At 40.3% G+C, this 18,950-nt stretch overlaps 2 protein-coding genes across 3 annotated transcripts in view; one reads left to right on the plus strand and one right to left on the minus strand.

Annotated features, from left to right (window-relative positions):
• TMCC2 (transmembrane and coiled-coil domain family 2) overlaps window positions 1-18,950 on the plus strand; it is a 140,372-nt gene that overhangs the window by 36,173 nt on the left and 85,249 nt on the right. The gene's annotated exons all lie outside the window — the stretch shown is intronic.
• The window catches only part of DSTYK (dual serine/threonine and tyrosine protein kinase), a 61,621-nt gene that overhangs the window by 10,357 nt on the left and 32,314 nt on the right, over window positions 1-18,950 (minus strand). For both annotated transcript variants that reach the window (XM_059940155.1, XM_059940163.1), the window contains 7 exons: window positions 7,866-8,535; window positions 3,353-3,585; window positions 2,868-2,951; window positions 2,031-2,207; window positions 1,281-1,410; window positions 749-905; window positions 171-303 (listed from right to left, as the gene is read on the minus strand). In XM_059940155.1, coding sequence (XP_059796138.1) covers window positions 171-303; window positions 749-905; window positions 1,281-1,410; window positions 2,031-2,207; window positions 2,868-2,951; window positions 3,353-3,585; window positions 7,866-8,535 — 1,584 coding nt within the window. The remainder of the gene's footprint in view (window positions 1-170; window positions 304-748; window positions 906-1,280; window positions 1,411-2,030; window positions 2,208-2,867; window positions 2,952-3,352; window positions 3,586-7,865; window positions 8,536-18,950) is intronic.

The following is an 18,950-nucleotide window of genomic DNA, read 5'->3' on the forward strand; positions in this document are numbered from 1 at the left end:
CTGAGACATTTTTAAGGTTTTTTGGAAATGAAGGTAATAAAGCTTGATTACTCCAACATTGTCTTATGAGAGCTAGGGGCTCTGAATAAAGAAGAAAGGAGGAAAGGCCAGAAAGGAACCTGTGGGTCTGGCTGCCAGCTGGACCTCACTTCCTCCTTGCCCTGCCTCACCTTCAGCCCACTGTAGAGGTCCCGGTGCAGCCGCTCCATAATGAGCAGCACAGCGATGCTGGAGCCACCACCATAGTTGTAGTCGATGACGGAACCGTGCAGATCCACCAATCGCTCATGCTTCGGCAGAGACCTGGTGAGGAGTGGAAAGGTCTGGGCTAGAGCTAACCTTGCATAGCATGTCACCACAGTGGAAGAAATAACCCTGAGACCATGCATAGTCCAGGCCCAGAGGTAATAGCCCTCAGTACAGAGAGAGGGCAAAGAGAATGGCCTCTCTAACGAGGACAGAGAATTATGGAATCTAAAAACTGACAGGCCTTAAGGACTAAGGAAGAAAGTCAAATGGAAGGATGGGTCTGAGAAATTAGGATGGTGGGGAAAGGGCAGGTAAAAGCAGGAAAGGCCTTGAAGAGAGCACATTTCTGGGCCAGACACTGAAATACTGGTCTACAACATTCTGAGACATAGGAATGGAGAGACAAGGCATACTATAGCTCTTGGTACAAAATTTATACCAGGCTTCTAGCTTCTTCTCTGGATTGTTCCCCACGAAGATGAATGAGACCAGAACCTACCTCATGTAGTGGAACTCCAAAGCTAGGTCATTCCAGTGCTTCTCATCTGGAGGGACAACCGACTTGAGGGCACAAGGGAAGTGCCCCCCCCAATTGTCACACAGGTACACCACACCATACTGGCCCCGGCCCAGTTCCTGTCCCAGTTTAGGTTTACCTATAAGGTACAGAGACAGAGATAAGGCAGGAAGGATGGGAACTTGCTGGGCAACCTCCCTAAGATTCTTAGACGTGGACCTGCCTAGAAGCAGGAAGTCATAATTATGCCAGGGGAAGAAATCTGGATGTTTTCTAAACCAGTAGTAACCTAACTGGTTTAATTTAAATAAACTTTGGTTGTATTATTTGAACTATATAAATAGCAGGACCAAACAGACTTCATCAGAAATTCAAAAATACATCAATGGGTGTTTAGGCAGCTTCGCAAGGAAGCAGCTTTAGACACTGGGATTCTCCAGGGTTGAACATGAGGATGTCAGGTATCCAGAACCTTCCTCCTCCAATTTACTAGGGAAAAAAAATAAGGACTCACGATGCAGCAAGACATCCTGTAAAGAACGGCTTTCCAGCGAAAGGCGGGCCAGGCGGGGAGCATGATCTTTCCGAACCTTCAGCCATAGATCTTCAGTTTTCTCCAACCGGCCTGAGTGGCCAGCTTCCAGCTGGGAAGGAAAAAGAAGAAAGAAATATGACTTATCAGGTCCCCAGCTTTGGCTTGCTCACCTATTATATAGGGATAATAATATCTACCTCATGAGGATACCTGTGGGAATTAAATAAGATATATGTAACATAGCTCAGAGATTGGCAGATAGTGAGCATTCATTAAGTAATAATTTTTCTTCCTGGATGCATAATCACATCTCCCTACCCTCCCCTCCACACACATGTACACATGCACACGCGCACACCCCAAGGGGATAAGCAGATGTCACATAACTGCAAACTACTATGGAAGTTGGAATGTCAGCCCTTTCTGTCACTCATTCTTAAAATACTATATAAACTCATATAAAATTCCTACCCCTCGATTTTCATTCCTCACTCAGTGAAGTGGGGAGAAATTGAGTTCCCTCCATTCTCTCTAGAGTTAGAAAAATATCCACATGAAAAATTTACTGATGAAACACCCTGTAACTTAGTATTATCCTTTAACAGAATAGAAAGGAAATATACTGATGATTTTTTAAAAATTATGTAGACAGCAGTAGACAAAACATTCCAAAGTGGATGAAGTTCCTCTCCGATTGATCCAGCTGTATGTCCTTTCCTATATACCCACCTGCCGCAATGAGGCTGCAAAGGCCTCATGAGAACTGTTGAGCCGAGTCCGGAATTGGCTGCAAATGCTCTTGGCCAACTTGGAGGCACTGAGGCTCTCGATGGCTTCCTGGGCCACCTTTCTCTTCCACTCTAGTGTGATGGCAGGTGGGCTCACCCATGTGATGCGCTGGATGATCTGTCAGGATGAGGACAGTGAGAACACTGAGGGATGGGAGACAGGAACCACCAGGAAGAACCAACACCCCTCCCTCTCTGGGTTACCCACTCGTTAGGCCAGGATCTTAAGATAAGAGCTGTATGAAGTCCAACACTCTCCAATTCCATCTACCTCAAAATCGGGGCTCAGCCCAACGGAAAGCATCAAAGAACACTAGGCCTAGTCTGCATGCTCACAAATCAATACATTACATTCAGTACTGGGGGTGCCTGATAAATCCCTTTCTAAATACAGCAAATAACTCTACGTAAGAGTCAGATGGAACATCAGAAAGGAAACCACACTCATGGCCTCTGGCAACAAAGCCTGGTTCTGAGAAAACACTTAGGTTGGGAAAAAGAAATATGAAGAAGGTAGTGAAGTAGGGTTTTATGGCTCCATAAAATATCATTTAGACACATCACTTTTAATAGTTAAAGGGGGCACTGTTAATAATTATTTCAGAACAGGCATAAACCAGGATTCTCCCAGGCAGGCAAACCAGGACAAAGGGCCACCTGCCCTGACAGACATCAGTTTGTTTAGGACAGACATCCTAGACATCAGTTTCTGTTGGAACGACCAAGATTCACCTAAGCCAACTAGGGGCTGAAAAACACTTCCCTAAACAACCTCTACCTGTTTGATTTGCTCCCACAGCATCCTTGTAACTGAGGACCCTGAGTGAAATGTGACTTCAACATGATAGGCAGCATTTAAGATCTGAAAGACAGTACACAAACGAAAGTCAATATTCCCTGAGTAGAGTGGCTAATTAAAATTGCAATAAATGATATTTATTTCAAGAACATGGTCCAGTTCCAAGGTTCCCAAATCTATCCCTCAGTATATGTGCAGAGTCAATGCAGGCTGATCATCTATTTGGTGACTATTTGGGCTCCTTTACTTCATCTTCATCTTCTTGCTCATAGACTTAACTGCAATTTGACAATTCACAAGCACCTCCCACAGGCAGTGGTCATGAGATAGGAAAACAAAATAAAATTCAAACTGGACTGGCAAAAAGTTGAAAGGGAAATTCTTGACTAACTTGAAGCTGTGTTCGTGGGTGGATTCTGTTTCATGTGTTATCTGTGACACACTCTTTACTACCCTTTGAGTACCTGTTTGAGATAATTACTGGTGATGTGAACCGAGACATCCTGAGACTTCTCCAGGCTCTGCAGACACCGTTCTAGGGTTCCGACGAAGCTCTCACGTAGGTAATCCACAGAGCTGATCAGCTTGTTAGCCACTGCTTGATTAAGCCGGGAGATTATGAGTTCCTGGATCTGTCGGATGCAGCATTTGATCTCTCTGGTGCCCACTGGTTCTCCATTCTCAGGGACAATGACATCTATGGAGGCAGAGCAAAAAGCTAGTTGGCTGTGAGGGGAAGGGGCAGGCACACTGAATAAAGGCAGCTCCCAAGTCAGACCCAAGGAGCTACCATGAACAACAGCTACTAAAATGCATATGGTTGACAAACTGACTCTCAGGATGACCACGGGCCATGCAATCCTCAACTACTTAAGGCATCTAAGAATCGTGAGAAGGAGCAACTGTGTACAGAATGAACCTATTGATTTTGTCAGCTCTTATATCACATTTATAGAAGAGGAGGAACAACATTTATTGACTGCAGACTATTTGAAATGCACAGTAAGTATTTTTCATATGTAATCTAATTTAATCCCAACAACAACACTGTCAGGGGTATATTACTGGTTATATTTTATATGTCAGGAAAAAGCCTCAAAGAGAGAATAAAGTGGGCACTGGGAGGGGATGGTACAGTTAGGAAGTAATATAGCTAGCATTTGAACCCAAAGCTCATGGATTCCAAAACCTCTGATCTTTGTAATAATTCACACTTCCTAGCATATAAATGAGAAAAATCCAAGAGTCAAGAATTCAATTTTAATCAACTACTAGAGAAATAAAAAGTAAAACTGGAACGTTGTCCCCACTATGCTACTAGCTCTCAGGATTAGAAAAGTCTGTTTTGCAAACCAGAGGATAGAAGAACTTAAGAGAAGACAAATCACCTATAAAAATTCCACTCCTAAAAAGGCCCTCTCTAATGTTAGAAACTTATATTGGTACCACCTCTTTGGAAGAAATCTGGCAATATCTATAAAAAATTTAAGCTAACCAGCCAATTAACAAAAGAAATCTATACACCCTTTGACCCAACTATTGTTTCTGCTTCTAGGAATTACTTTTCTAGGAATATACCCTTACAAGTCTCAAATATATGCATGCACAATGATGATCAATGCAGTATACTCTAAGAAAGAAAGAAAAAGAAAGAGAAAGAAAGAAAGAAAGAAAAAGAAAGAAAGAAAGAAAAAGAAAGAGAAAGAAGGAAGGAAGGAAGGAAAGAAGGAAAGAAAGGAGGGAGGGAGGGAGGAAAAGAAGGGAGGAAGGAAAGGAAGAAAGGAAGGAAGAAAGGGGCTTCCCTGGTGGTGCAGTGGATAAGAATCCACCTGCCAATGCAGGGAACCCAGGTTCGAGCCCTGCTCCAGGACGATCCCACATGGCTGTGAAGCAGCTGGGCCCGTGAGCCACAGCTACTGAGCCTGCGCTGTGGAGCCCACGAGCCACAACTACTGAGCCCGCGTGCTACAACTGCTGAGGTCTGTGTGCCTGGAGCCCGTGCTCCGCAACAGGAGAGACCACTGCAATGAGAGGCCCGTGCACCACAACGAAGAGTGGCCCCCCTCGCCGCAACTAGAGAGAGCCCGCACGCAGCAACAAAGACCCAATGCAGCCAAAAATAAATAAATAAAATAAATAAATTTATTTTAAAAAAAAAGAAACCAAGAAACAGCCTATATATCCAGCAGTAGAGGAACAGTTAAATAAATTAAGGTATATCCTTTAGAAGAAGATAAATTTCTCTGCACATCTATGGAGAGATCTCTAAGATATGGGATAAGTGAAAAAGCAAGGGCAGAAGAACATATAGAGGAAAACTAGATGACTAGGAGACAGTATCTTTTTAACTTTGAGTAAAGTACCATGTTTCTAGGTATTATCTTTTCAAAACATAAATAATTTATAAAGTATGTATGTCATGATACCTAGTGTGCATGCATTACCTTTATTTTAAAAGAAACAAAAATCAGTAATAAAAATCTGGCTCCATAGGATATGTGGCAGCTCTCTTCTAAATCTACTTGTCATTGCCTCAAGGATACCCAGAATGTATTAGAACAAGGTAAGAAGCAGCACGTAAGTCCTGTCTAAGATGTAGCCAACTAGGTAAGTAGAACCACAAGTCCACGATGTAGTTAACAGAGCCAGACATTTGATCTACTTGTTCCCAGTTACTCCACATCTGAGCTAACCACTGTGTCCCAGGTACCAAACATGGTATACCTGGTACATGATAGACAATCAAATGTTTCATTGACTGCTCCACCTACCTGCCCTGACAACCCTTTATCATGTCTACTCTGATGCTGGCATTGATGCTCCAGGGTCTTTTACTCAGGCACTGAATTAAATTAAACATTCAGAAGATTTCCTAGGATTTCCACTGCAAGTGAGCACTTCTCAGCAACTCCTCCCTACAATGGGAATTCGCCAAAGAGGTATCTTTGTTCATCTTTAGAAAGACCGATAAGAAATCAAGCATCCTATGCTTGCTAAAGTATATTTCCTTTGTATCTATAAGTGTGACAAACATATACCATCACTCACACACTCATTCATTTTCCAAAGATGTACTATACACAGACTCTGTTATTTGCTGCAAGGGATATAGTGATGAATAAAGACCCAGATCCTGTTCTTCATTTCTAGGATTTTAGAAAATAGAGGAACATAAATATAATAATAAGATAAAAAAGTGAAATACACCAGAAATTTCAGTTCCAGATGAAATTCTATGGGAGTCCAGATGAACTGCGATCATTATTAGCTAAGAAAATTAAAGACAACTTCATGAAAAATGTTGTTTGGAAGAGGCCTTGAAGGGTACGTAGGATTTGAAAATTCACAAACAAAAGACATTCAGGTTTAGGGCAGGGCATAAGCAAAAAAAAAAAAAAGTAAAGGAAGCATGCAGAGGACAGGAAGCAGTTGAGACCAACCAAAAAAGAAATTACAGGAAGGTGCATAGTGGGAAACAAGACTGAGAAAGTTGGAAATGGCTAGGCTTTGGAAGATCTTGAATACTAGGCTAAGGAGTCTTAACTCAGTCTGTAGAAATAGAGCCAGTAAAGATGAACTGGAGAAAGGAGAGAAAGATGTCAGTGAGATAAGTCAGGTAACAATAGTTCAGTTAGACTAAAGAGGAAGGAATAGAGAAGCAAAGGTATATATGAAATAGGGAAGAAGACTCAGCAGGACTTGGCGACTGACTGGTTACGGGGACGAGAGAAAGAAAACAGTTAAAGACCATGCTGAGGTTTTTGTTTGTTTGCTTAAGACTTTTTTTTACTTTTAAAAATTTTTTTATTTTTATTTTTTTTATTTGGCCGAGCCACGCGGCACATGGGATCTTAGCTCCCTGACCAGGGATCAAACCCATGCCCCGTGCATTGGAAGCGCGGAGTCTTAACCACTGGACCACCAGGGAAGTCTCCATGCTGAGGTTTTGAAGCTGGTTCCCAGGAAGATGGTAGCATCGGTAACTGGGAACAGATGAGGAAGCAGTAAAGCATGGAAATTAAGAGTATGGGCTCAGGAATCAGACTGTCTAGATTCAAATTCTGCCTCTACTATTTAGTAGCTGTGTGACCTTGAGCAAACTACTTAACCTGTCTAAGCCTGAGTTTCCTCACCTAGAAAATGGCAATAAGCAGAATCCACCTAGGGAGGTTGTTTTAGAAAAAAACAAAAACAAAAAACTGATGCTAGGTCCCATGTCAGAAATGCTGATTAGTAGGTCTGGAGTGGTCTTTAATGGTCTCAAGCATCTACATTTTCAAAAAGCCTCCCAGGTTATTTGGATGCATAGCCATGACTGAGAACCTAAAGGGTAACTTGCAAACCACGTACTTTAATTAATAGGTAGTAGAGCTAATGTTCATGCAGAAGTCAGTATACAAAGTCCGTAGCATCTAAACCTCAGACACCAAAAGACCAGACTAAGCATTTGGCCCAGTTTTGTTAACAGTCATTCATGAAGAATGGGAACGTCAGAAAAGCTAAAACCGCTACTTTGGGAAATCCTTCTGAGTTAGGTCTCAGGAGCAGCCTGAAAAGAAAATGAGACCATGACACACAAAAAAGAACCGATGAAGAAGCATGGACCATGCCAAAGGAGCCAGGGTTAAAGCATGACTTAGTGACATTCTTCAAGCAGCTCCTCTCCAGTTTTATCAAGGTCAAGGGGATACAGATATAAACTGGAGACTAAAGAGCACTACTGGGATGAATTTACCAAAAGCTGGACTAACAGTCCTAGGAAGGAATGATGGTGGAATCTTCCAGGAAGGTCTCTCAGAACAAGAGAGGCCACCTTGGCTAAATGATTTAAGGTGGGCTCCTGCTAATGACAGTGGGGGTAGGTGAGATGATCCTGAGGTTCCTTTGGGCTTCAGAATTAATGTACTCAACTTCCAGCTGGAAAAGAGTTAGAGGATGCTGTAGTCCCCGCACCCCATCAAGTTCTCTAGGACCTACCTTTAAACTCCATGTCGGCAGCATCATCCAGAAGTTCCTCCTTCATGGTGTTAAGCGTCTCAACGATCATGTCCTTCATTTCCTCCTGCTTTCGGTTGGCAATATTCATCAGTGATTCGTACAACTCATTCTCCTTTTTTCGTGTATATTCTAGACGTTTGGGAGTAATCTGCAGGTCCCGCTGCATGTCAAAGGCCTGGTTAATAAAGATGTCGAGGCAGCGGCAGTGCACCAGGTTCAGGGCCTTGGCTGCGTCCACCAGGTGAGTCTGTAGCACCTGGTGAGAAAATGTGTTCAAGTGTCTCAGCTTCTCACTTTGCTCCACCAACATGCTCTGAGCTTTGGTGTCCTGGCTGGGGGTCCCACAGTTACAGTGACTGCTGCTCAGATAGCCCAGGTCAGTTAGCTGGCGATGGAGTGGTGATCTTTCATTCTCCATTCTTCTGGTGGAGGAGCTGATTATCTCCGAGCCCAGCTTCGGCACTTTGAAAAAGAATACGGGAAAGGAGAAATACTTTCGGATTTCCTGAAGCTCTTGCTCATCCCTTTCAGAGAGTTCATCTTTGTGGAGTGCATAGGTTATCACAGGCAAGAAATCATTCACCAAGTCACCCAGAACATCCACTGTGGGCCGGAGGCCTTGGCACGGTGCTACCACAATGTCCACTTCCTAGAAGGGGAAGGGGGTCATATCAGCACTTCAGGGTCAGAACCAATCCTTGCCTCCCCAAAGTCCCACACTGAGACCAAAATCCAGATCTATGATGGGGCAACTGAACTTCGGTATGCCCCAGTCATTTGTCCACCTCCTTCCTTGGTTACCAAGACTCCCTGGTGCAGCCTATGCAGGCAGGCACTCGTCTAGAGAGAGTGAAAAAACAAATAAGTAGAAAGGATGGCAGTCCTTTTAGCCATTTTAGATAAAAAAGAATATTTAGTCCCTTTTGTTACTTTGGAAACTCCCATTAATTCCCTCTGATGAAGAAATAAGACAAATAGTAGATGAAGAAAGAACTCTTAACAGACTGGGAGTGAATCTGCCTAGAACATTCCTCCCCCTCTTTCTAACCTGACTAACTCATCCCTATCTTTCTAACCTGGCTAATTCCCAAGGTCCTTTAAATCTCAATGTATACATCGTGTCATACCCCTCGGGAGTCCTTCCTATTACACAATCCCGAGCACTTCTCTACTTCTCCTTTTCTTAATGTTCAACACATTTATAATTTATTTATTTAAAACCTAATTTTTTCCCATTAGCCTATAAACTCTTTGAGGACAGGGACCATGTCTATCTTGTTCACTACTATAACTCCAGTGCCTAGTACAGAGTAAGTCCTTAACTTTGTTGAATCAATCAATCAAGCAGCAAACTAAAGGCTATATCTGCCAAACATTACCGTCCTATTCTAGGAGTTGGCAGGCATCCCAAAGTCTTAGCCACCTAAGTCTTAGTAATACCTTTATGCTCATGCTCACTTGCTCTGGCAGACACTAAGGTTTGCCTATCCAATATTTAACCTCTGCATTATTCGGAAGGCAATGTCTTTTATAGACAGGGGTGGCCAATAACAGGTGGGGCAACAGGAAAGCTCTTTAATGGGTTGATTCTACTAGTAAGTACACCCTTTGGACTTGCCCTTCTTGGTTGGAGCACAGATGTGACAGACAGAGCAGCAGTGATCATCTTGCAGTCCTTGGGCAAACGTGAGAGTAGAAGCCAGCCCTGAGGATGATGAAGCAAAAAGAAATAGGGGGACTTCTCTGTGGCACAGTGGTTGGGAATCCACCTGCCAATGCAGGGGACACGGGTTCAAGCCCTGGTCCAGGAAGATCCCACATGCCGCAGAGCAACTAAGCCCATGCGCCACAACTACTGAGCCTGCGTGCCACAGCTACTGAGGTCTGCGCGCCTAGAGCCTGTGCTCCGCAACAAGAAAGGCCACTGCAATGAGAGGTCCATGCACCACAACGAGGAGTGGCCCCCGCTAGCCACAACTGGGGAAAGCCTGCGCGCAGCAACTAGGACCCAATGCAGCCAAAAATAAATAAATAAATAAATTAATTAATTAATTTTTTAAAAAAGAAAGAAATAGGGAGCTTGGATCTCTGATGACTACAGAGCTGCTACACCAGCCCTCAACTGCCTAGCTTTAGACTTCATTTATATGAGGGAGAAAAAGTAACCTCTGTCTTGCTTAAGCAAGCCCCTATTTTTCTGATTGTTACATATGATGGAAACCAATCATAACTGATAAACCCAACGCCTAAAGTGAGTTTCAAGAATGATCTTTGGTTTAGAAACAACTTTCCACAGGTCCTTTCCCTAGCTAGTAGTTTCTTTTTATTGTTCTACTTCTTTCCTAAGGATCTTGAAGCACTTAAGAGCATGTATTTCCATCCATGCATAGGTTCCTCCAAATCTCTGAAATTGCCTACTTTGCCTGGCACTCCAGACCTAAGTGCTGACCTGGAGACTTGTGCCTATATCACCATTGCAGGCACACCAACTCCAAAGTCTGCAGACTCAAAATCAATCCTTTGCAGAATTCTAGTACATTTTAAAGAGTTATGAAAGAACTCAACACAAATCTGCTGAAGTCTGTGTTCTTAACAGTTATCAGATGTTGCAAATTTACTTTATTTGAAATCTAAGATATGCAATTTGTTTATTTTCTTTCAGACTAATACTCTGTTTTTATTCCTTTTTTGAGCAAGAGGTATTATTGATGAAAGATTTTTAAAAATCAAAACCTGGGATCTTTTCCTTTTTTTTTTTTTTTTTTTTAAAAGACCTGCTGACTCCATCTCAGACCCATCTTTTTTTTTTTTTTTTTTTTTTTTTAAATTTTATTTATTTATGGCTGTGTCGGGTCTTCGTTTCTGTGCTAGGGCTTTCTCTAGTTGTGGCAAGCGGGGGCCACTCTTCATCGCGATGCGCGGGCCTCTCACCATCACGGCCTCTCTTGTTGCGGAGCACAGGCTCCAGACGCGCAGGCTCAGTAATTGTGGCTCACGGGCCCAGTTGCTCCACGGCATGTGGGATCTTCCCAGACCAGGGCTCGAACCCGTATTCCCTGCATTGGCAGGCAGATTCTTAACCACTGCGCCACCAGGGAAGCCCATCTTTTCCTTTTTGATCTCCTCCAGATAAGGAAGAAAGGGCTGGGAAATGCCAGCCTATTGTTTCTTGTAGTGTGGGGTGTGTGGTGTGTGGTGTGTGTGTGTGTGTGTGTGTGTGTGTGTTGAAGGACAGAGAAAGAGAGAGAGAGAGAGACAGCGCTCTCCTATTTCCAGCAAAGTACAAAGGTCTCACCTTCTTCCTCAACAAAGAACTCATAAATTTTATTCTCAGGTAGGTCACAGAACTTTCATTTGGCTGGCCACTTTGAACTCCCTAAAGCTAAAAGTGCTTTTACCATCTCAGCATTTGTAATTTGAGCAAACACTGTATAAATCCACGTGCTTTCTACCCAAGCCTAGGCCAAGAAGAAATGTGCTGTTTCATGTGTGCCTCGAATTGCATGGAATGTTTTCTGATTGGAAGACTAATGTGACACTCACCCTGCTATTCAAAACAAGCCCCTTCACTACACTGAGTCACACTGCTGGAGTATCAGTCACTTCATGAGGCACATTCAAAAAGTGGGTAAGTAAGAACTTTTAGGGTTTAGAGTACAACATGCAATTGCCTAAATGCCAACACTTTAATTACATATAATAATTAGATAGGCTAGAAGAGAATCCCAAGAACTGAAAATTTATAACAAGACAATTATAGATGACAGTGGTTTTTAAAAATATTTTAAAAATTGCTTCTGTCTTAAGTATATATCTTTTTAAAGGTATAAATCAATCAAACTTATTATAGAAATATTAAGGGAAGAAAGCCTAAATATTCAAAACCAAAGTTAAGTGTTGTTTAGAAAGTTTTCAGGAAGAATTTTGTTTGCTTGTTTATTTGATGGATTTTCTTAAAATTCTAAAATAAACTTACAGGTTTTCCTCAAAGGACCATTTTGTGTGTGTAACAACCATCAGCCAAAGCTGCCAAGTCCATTTGTAGAACCAATATCCTTTGTAAGGGACAGTTGACTTTATTTGCTCATAGTTGCAAATTCATTTTTAAAAAAATGGATTCAGTGGATAAAGAAGATATGGTATATATATATATATATATATATATATATATATATATATATATATATATATACATACATACATACATACATACACACACAGTGGAATACTACTCAGCCATAAAAAGAATGAAATTTGGCCATTTGCAGTAACATGGATGGACTTGGAGAGCATTATGCTAAGTGAAATTAGTCAGACAGAGAAAGACAAATACTGTATGATATCACTTACATGTGCAATCTAAAAAATAAAACAAACTAGTGACTATAACAAAAAAGAAACAGGCTCACAGATACAGAGAACAAACTAGTGGTTACCAGTGGGGAGAGGGAAGGAGCAAGGGGCAAGATAGGGGTTATGAGGTACAAACTACTATGTATAAAATAAATAAGCTACATGGATATATTGTACAATACAGGGAATATAGCCCATATTTTACAATAACTATAAAGGAATATAACCTTTAAAACTTATGAATCACTATGTTTTACACCTGTAACATATTATATATCAACTATACTTCAATTTTTAAAAATTCCCCAAAAATGAATTCTGATGGTAGGTACTGCCTGGTACATTGGCACCTAGAAAGAAGTTGTCTACTCCTAAATACATCTTGTACTAAACAAAAATGGATAGAAAACAAGTACCATGCTCTCTCTTCTCCGTTCCCCAGTTAATTAACTTGTGCAGTCGGTCTCACTGTTCTGACTATCAAGACTGTTGGAAGACAGGCAAAAAGAGCTGCTGGCTGAGACCCTGGCAGCAGTACAAATTAGACTGGAATGTGATATGTGATTCTGCAATACTCACAGCAAAGGGATGACTCATGCCTGACGGTTATAAACAAAAAGGGAAGCCAGCACTGTCTCCTGGAGACAGGGAGTGAAAAAAAATTCACAGAGAGGATGAGCCCTGTTCTGGGCCCTATTATGGCCACCTGAGAGGGAAGACTGACCTCAGACTGTTTCATGGAAGGCTGTATTCCTTCCTGGCACTTAGAACAGTGTCTGGCACTTAATGAGCATCCAATAAATAAATGTGCAATTGGACTTCCCTGGAGGTCCAGTGGTTAAGACTCTGTGCTTCCACGGCAGGGGGTGCGGGTTCGATCCCTGGTCGGGGAACTAAGATCCCACCTGCTGCTTGACGTGACCAAAAAAACAGTAATAGTAAATAAATAAATAAATGTGCAATTACTGGATGAATAAATGATGCCTTTACTACTTGCTCAAAACCACTTTCAATCATCATATATAAAATTTTCTATTTTTAACCCATATCCCACACATTTATCTGGAACTGCTATTTGCATCTACTCCAAGAATGAAGCAGTGAGTAAGCATTTTGCTCCTAACTCAATCAAGGAAGAAGAATCCCAGGGAATCATGAGAGTATGCCATAATTCCCATTTTGAGTCACAGCAAATTCCTAAAGAGATTTCTCTTTTAGAATACATCTGCACAAATCTGTCGAATCTACATAAGTTGATATATTACCATCAATTTTTCTGGCAAGACTAAGAGAATGTAACAGAAAGGAGATTGCTACTCTGCAAACACCAGAATTTACCTCTCTGGTTTTGTTTTTTATGTAAAAGTTTTTTATGTAAAATGACACTACCTTAAGTGCCAAGAAGAAATGGCTCAATCACTGAAGCCTGACCACTTCCTAAGAATATAGGCTCTTACTGGTGAGGACTCCTTACTCTATGGCTCATGGCACATTACCGAAACTCAATGATAGGTAAGGATGATTATCTTAACTGATGGTTCAAACAGAAGATGATCACATACTCAGGTAGGTCATAAATATCTTTGCTTTCTCTATAGTTCTGAAGCCTCATTACATCACACAGAAGAGAAGTACCTAACTATATAAGAGTCCTGCCCTTGCCCAGCAACTGACACAGACTCGACTCCAATCCCTGTCTCTGTATGCTACCTATCGTCACTATCAGTTCTCCTCCCATGCCCACTCTCACAGGGCAATGGGAGGTTTTTCCCATCTGTTTTTACACAGGATTGATTTTTCCTCATTTTTATACAGTTCTCTGAACTATCACTCTTAAATGTCAATTACATATTAAGGCAAGTACCTCCCTCTTCTTGTTACATTGTAGAAAATCCCTTTACTTTTGGTCCAAACACTCTCCACTGGGGAGCTGCGACTGACTGAGATGCTTTCTAGAATACAACAGGCCACAAGCAACTGTGTCAACCCAGAGCTTTACCCCAGCAGTCAGCATAGAACAAATATAAGCTCATCTCCCTACCTAGTAAAAAGTAGGGAGTGGTAACTCAGAGGCCATAACAAGACTTGGGAAAAACCATAATCCCAACCAAAGCCCTGAACTAGCCACAGAAAGCATGAGACCATCATGCCAAAAGTGGAAATATGTTTACAATCCCAAACAGCCCAAAGTGAAGGCTTTAGCTCTGTGTCTCAACTCATAAGCATGAAGCCCTTAAGGATCAGAACTATCTGATTTCATACTGTGATGAATGAGATAACAGACAAGTTGACAAGAATGTACTGAATAGCGTCTGTGCAGTCTATTGGGTTGGCCAAAAAGTTCGTTCGGTGAGGGAATACATTGTTTAATAAAATTCTTGGTGAAAATGAAAAACGTGTCTTTTATTTTTACTTAAAACCAAATGAACTTTTTTGACAACTCAATACCTTGTGGATATTCAAACATCCAGGTACCCACATATACAGATAAAAGTAGGAAAGTGAAGCTTTATTCTCTTATCACTTACTAGACCCATCAAGAGAGACAATAGTAGAATGCAGAAGAAGGAAGAAGGGGAAACTTTACCTTTTAACTTTATAACTTTAACTTTTGTATTTTTTACCTTTTTTATAACATCTCTCCTTTCATTTTATTACAAAAGCACTTCATAATAATTATGAAGAACTTTGCTTCTAACTAGAGCAGAATAACTCTAAGTAAGCTGGAACCAGAAGGACTTAAGTTTGACAAAAGGAAGGAGTTCCACCGTGGATGGCTGTCAGAGAAGGGACAGGTGACTGAGAGAATAGGAAATCCTCTTCTCAAGGACACTGATTAATCATTCAAAGGGAGCCTTACTAAGTGCCTGACACTGTTCTAGATGCTTTACATCTAGTCTCTTATTTAAGCCTCACACCAGTCCTAAAAGATACAGATTACTACTTCTATTTTACAAATGCGGGACACCCCAGCACCATAGTCACACAGTTAAGTAACCAAGCCAGGATGTAAGTCCAGGCCCACCTAACTACAAAGACTGTGTTTAAACAGTAACTGAAGGTCCACTGTGTCAGGAACTGTCTGGGCTGGTGTTAGGAAAGTTCTGAAAGAAGAATAAAGGATGGACAAGATGATTTCAGGGACCCTAACAGTCCTACTGTCTATGTTAAAAAGTATACACTGGCTATAAGTAAAAGCCCTGCTCTGCTATGAAACAATGCTGCAAAAGAAGTCAAAAAGAAAATATTTTTAATTGCCCAAATAACAGAATTTCTGCCTGCTGACAGTACTTTCAACCTCTGCATCTCTGAATCAGGGAGGATTCCCTACGGCCACCATCCATTACCCAAAGGGAAACACAAACAGATCTTTGAGATAGTGAAAACAGAAAGAGACGACATTTGGTGCAGGAAAGAGGTAGATAGGATCCTTAAAAAGGGAGAAAACAGAAGAGGAAGATTAAGACCATAATCTCTTGCCAGATTTTCCCCCAAAGAGCTAATCTTAGAAGGCCAAAAATGAATCAGTGGTGGTGAATTGAGAAAATATAGCCTCAGCTTTAAGCTGTTCTTTTTAAGAGGGATCAAGGCTACTATAGTGAGCATAGGGATTTTTAAAAGAATCTTGCCTCTAAACCACATATATCCTTAACAGGTACAATAAACCTATTAAAAGTATTACCAGGTTTCTTGGCAAAGAGCAATGTATCGGTTATATTTCACTATGTATGTTAGTGTGTGTTAGGGGAAAGGCAAGAGCGATGTTAAATTCAAAGAACATAGAATTACTGCCTGGAAGGAACTTATAATTTAGCATTTTCCTGAACTTCCCATATCCTTTTTTAACACATCACTTTAGTTCCCCTTTCTTTTTGCCCCATAAAATCAGGGTTTCTTTAATTATATTTCTAGAATAGCATTATTTCTCTTATACATATTACCCCAACTTTTGTTTCTTTTCCCTTAGAAACGGCCATCTTTGACCTAATTCTATATACTCTCTCCTTACAAAAGTATCTGCTTACCTTGAAGATAGTCACCCAAGCTTCTTTCCAACTTTTTACCAGTCAACTATTATCTTTCAATCTAGATACATTCAAGAGAAGACATGGCATCTAACTAAAAGTAAGCAACACATAAGTTTAGTTTCATAAGGCGCCAAAACAAATACCAAAAACAAGACAAAAATTGAGAGAAGCTAGTTTTCTAGCAACAAACAATGTTTAGTAAATTTGGGGGTTAAAATTTTGCATAAATTTGTGATTTTTAGTAAGATACTTTGATTTGGGGTTGTGAAAGTATTAACTGCTGATAAATTAAAACTAACAGTGTCTGTATGGATCAATGGAACAGAATAGAGAGCCCAGAAATAAACCCATACACCTACGGTCAATTAATCTCCGACAAAGGAGGCAAGAGTATACAATGGAGAAAAGACAGTCTCTTCAGCAGGTAGTGTTGGGAAAGCTGGTAGGTCAGTCTCCCAAGGCAATAGAAATAAAAGCAAAAATAAACAAATGGGACCTAATCAAACTTATAAGATTTTGCACAGCAAAGGAAAGCATAAACAAAACGAAAAGACAACCTACAGACTGAGAGAAAATATTTGCAAATGATGTGACTGACAAGGGCTTAATTTCCAAAATATATAAACAGCTTGTATAACTCATAACAAAAAAACAAACAACCCAATCAAAAAATGGGCAGAAAATCTAAATAGATATTTTTCCAAAGAAGACATACAGATGGCCAATAGGCACATGAAAAGATGCTCAACATCACTAATTATTAGAGAAATGCAAATCAAAACTATAAGGAGGCGACAGAGGAATAGATAAAGAAGATATGGTACATATATACAATGGAATATTACTCGGCCACAAAAAAAACCAAAATAATGCCATTTGCAGCAACATGGATGGTCCTAGAGATTGTCATACTGAGTGAAGTAAGTCAGACAGAGAAAGACAAATATCATATGATATCACTTATATGTGGAATCTAAAAAAATGATACAATTGAACTTATTTACAAAACAGAAATAGAGTCACAGATATAGAAAACAAACTTATAGTTACCAGAGGGGGAAGAAGGGGGGAGAGATAAATTGGGAGACTGGGATTGACATATACACACTACTATATATAAAATAGATAACTAATAAGGACCTACTGTATAGCACAGGGAACTCTACTCATTACTCTGTAATGACCTATATGGGAAAAGAATCTAAAAAAGAGTGGAGATATATATGTATAACTGATTCACTTTGCTGTACACCTGAAACTAACACAACATTGTAAATCAACTATACTCCAATAAAAATTTTAAAAAATAAATGAATAAAATAGATCACAACAGCAAAACAAAACTGTAATGAGGTACCACCTCATACCAGTCAGAATGGCCATCATTAAAAAGTCTACAAATAACAAATGCTGGAGAGAGTGTGGAAAAAAAGAGAACCCTCCTACACTGTTGGTGGGAATGTAAATTAGTACAGCCACTATGGAGAACAGTATGGAGGTTCCTTAAAAAACTAAAAAGAGAGTTGCCATATGATCCAGCAATCCCACTCCTGGGCATATATCCAAAGAAAACTATAATTTGAAAAGATACATGCACCCCAATGTTCATAGCAGCACTATCTACAATAGCCAAGACATGGAAGCAACCTAAGTGTCCATCGACAGATGAATAGATAAAGAAGATGTGGTACATATACACAATGGACTACTACTCAGCCATAAAAAAGAACTAAATAATGCCATTTGCAGCAACATAGATGGACCTAGAGATTATCATACTAAGTGAAGTAAGTCAGAAAGATAAATACCATATGATATCACTTACATGTGGAATCTAAAATATGACACAGATGAACTTATTTATGAAACATAAACAGACTCACAGACAAAGAAAACAAATTTCTGGTCACCAAGGGGGAAAGAGGGTGGGGGAGGGATAAATTAGGAGTTTGGGATTAGCAGATACAAACAACTATATATAACACAGATAAATAACAAGCTCCTACTGTATAGCACAGAGAACTATATTTAATATCCTGTAGTAAACCATAATGGAAAAGAATTTGAAAAAATATACATATATGACTGAATCACTTTGCTGTACAACACTGTATGTCAACTAAAAAATTATAAATCAAATTTAAAACTTTTAATTTTTAAAAATTAAAAAATAAAAATATCAATGTCTGTATGAAATTACAAACAGATTATTTCCATTGATGGCTACTGATTGAGGGTTATAAAGAGAAAATTTTACTACTCCAAATGGTTAAGAGCTCAAAGTAGTAAAAAAAAAAAAAAAGTTTATTTGCAAGTTCATTAGACCTTTCCTGGAAACATTAGTCTACTTTAGTTCCCTGAACTATACCCTACCAGACATCACCATGAGCCAGTAACCATGACAGTGTGTGGCAGCCTGGCTGCCAGGTGACATGTACGTTTGTCCAATGGGCCAGAAAACACCTGGTAGGGATAAACAGGCTACTGATTAGAGCAGAAAACTGAGAGCTATGAAACTGCCACAGAAAATGAAATGCCACTGCTAGGCTGCAGGAATCCCATCTTAGGCTGAAGAAGTTTAGTCATCTCTGCTTCTTTTTATTCCTTTTCTTACAGGTGTTCATAGGGAAAAACATATACACACTCACACATCAGACTGAGGCAACTCTAAGGCAGACAGCTG

Source organism: Balaenoptera ricei, chromosome 1, assembly GCF_028023285.1.
Source record: "Balaenoptera ricei isolate mBalRic1 chromosome 1, mBalRic1.hap2, whole genome shotgun sequence".
NCBI lineage: Eukaryota > Metazoa > Chordata > Mammalia > Artiodactyla > Balaenopteridae > Balaenoptera > Balaenoptera ricei.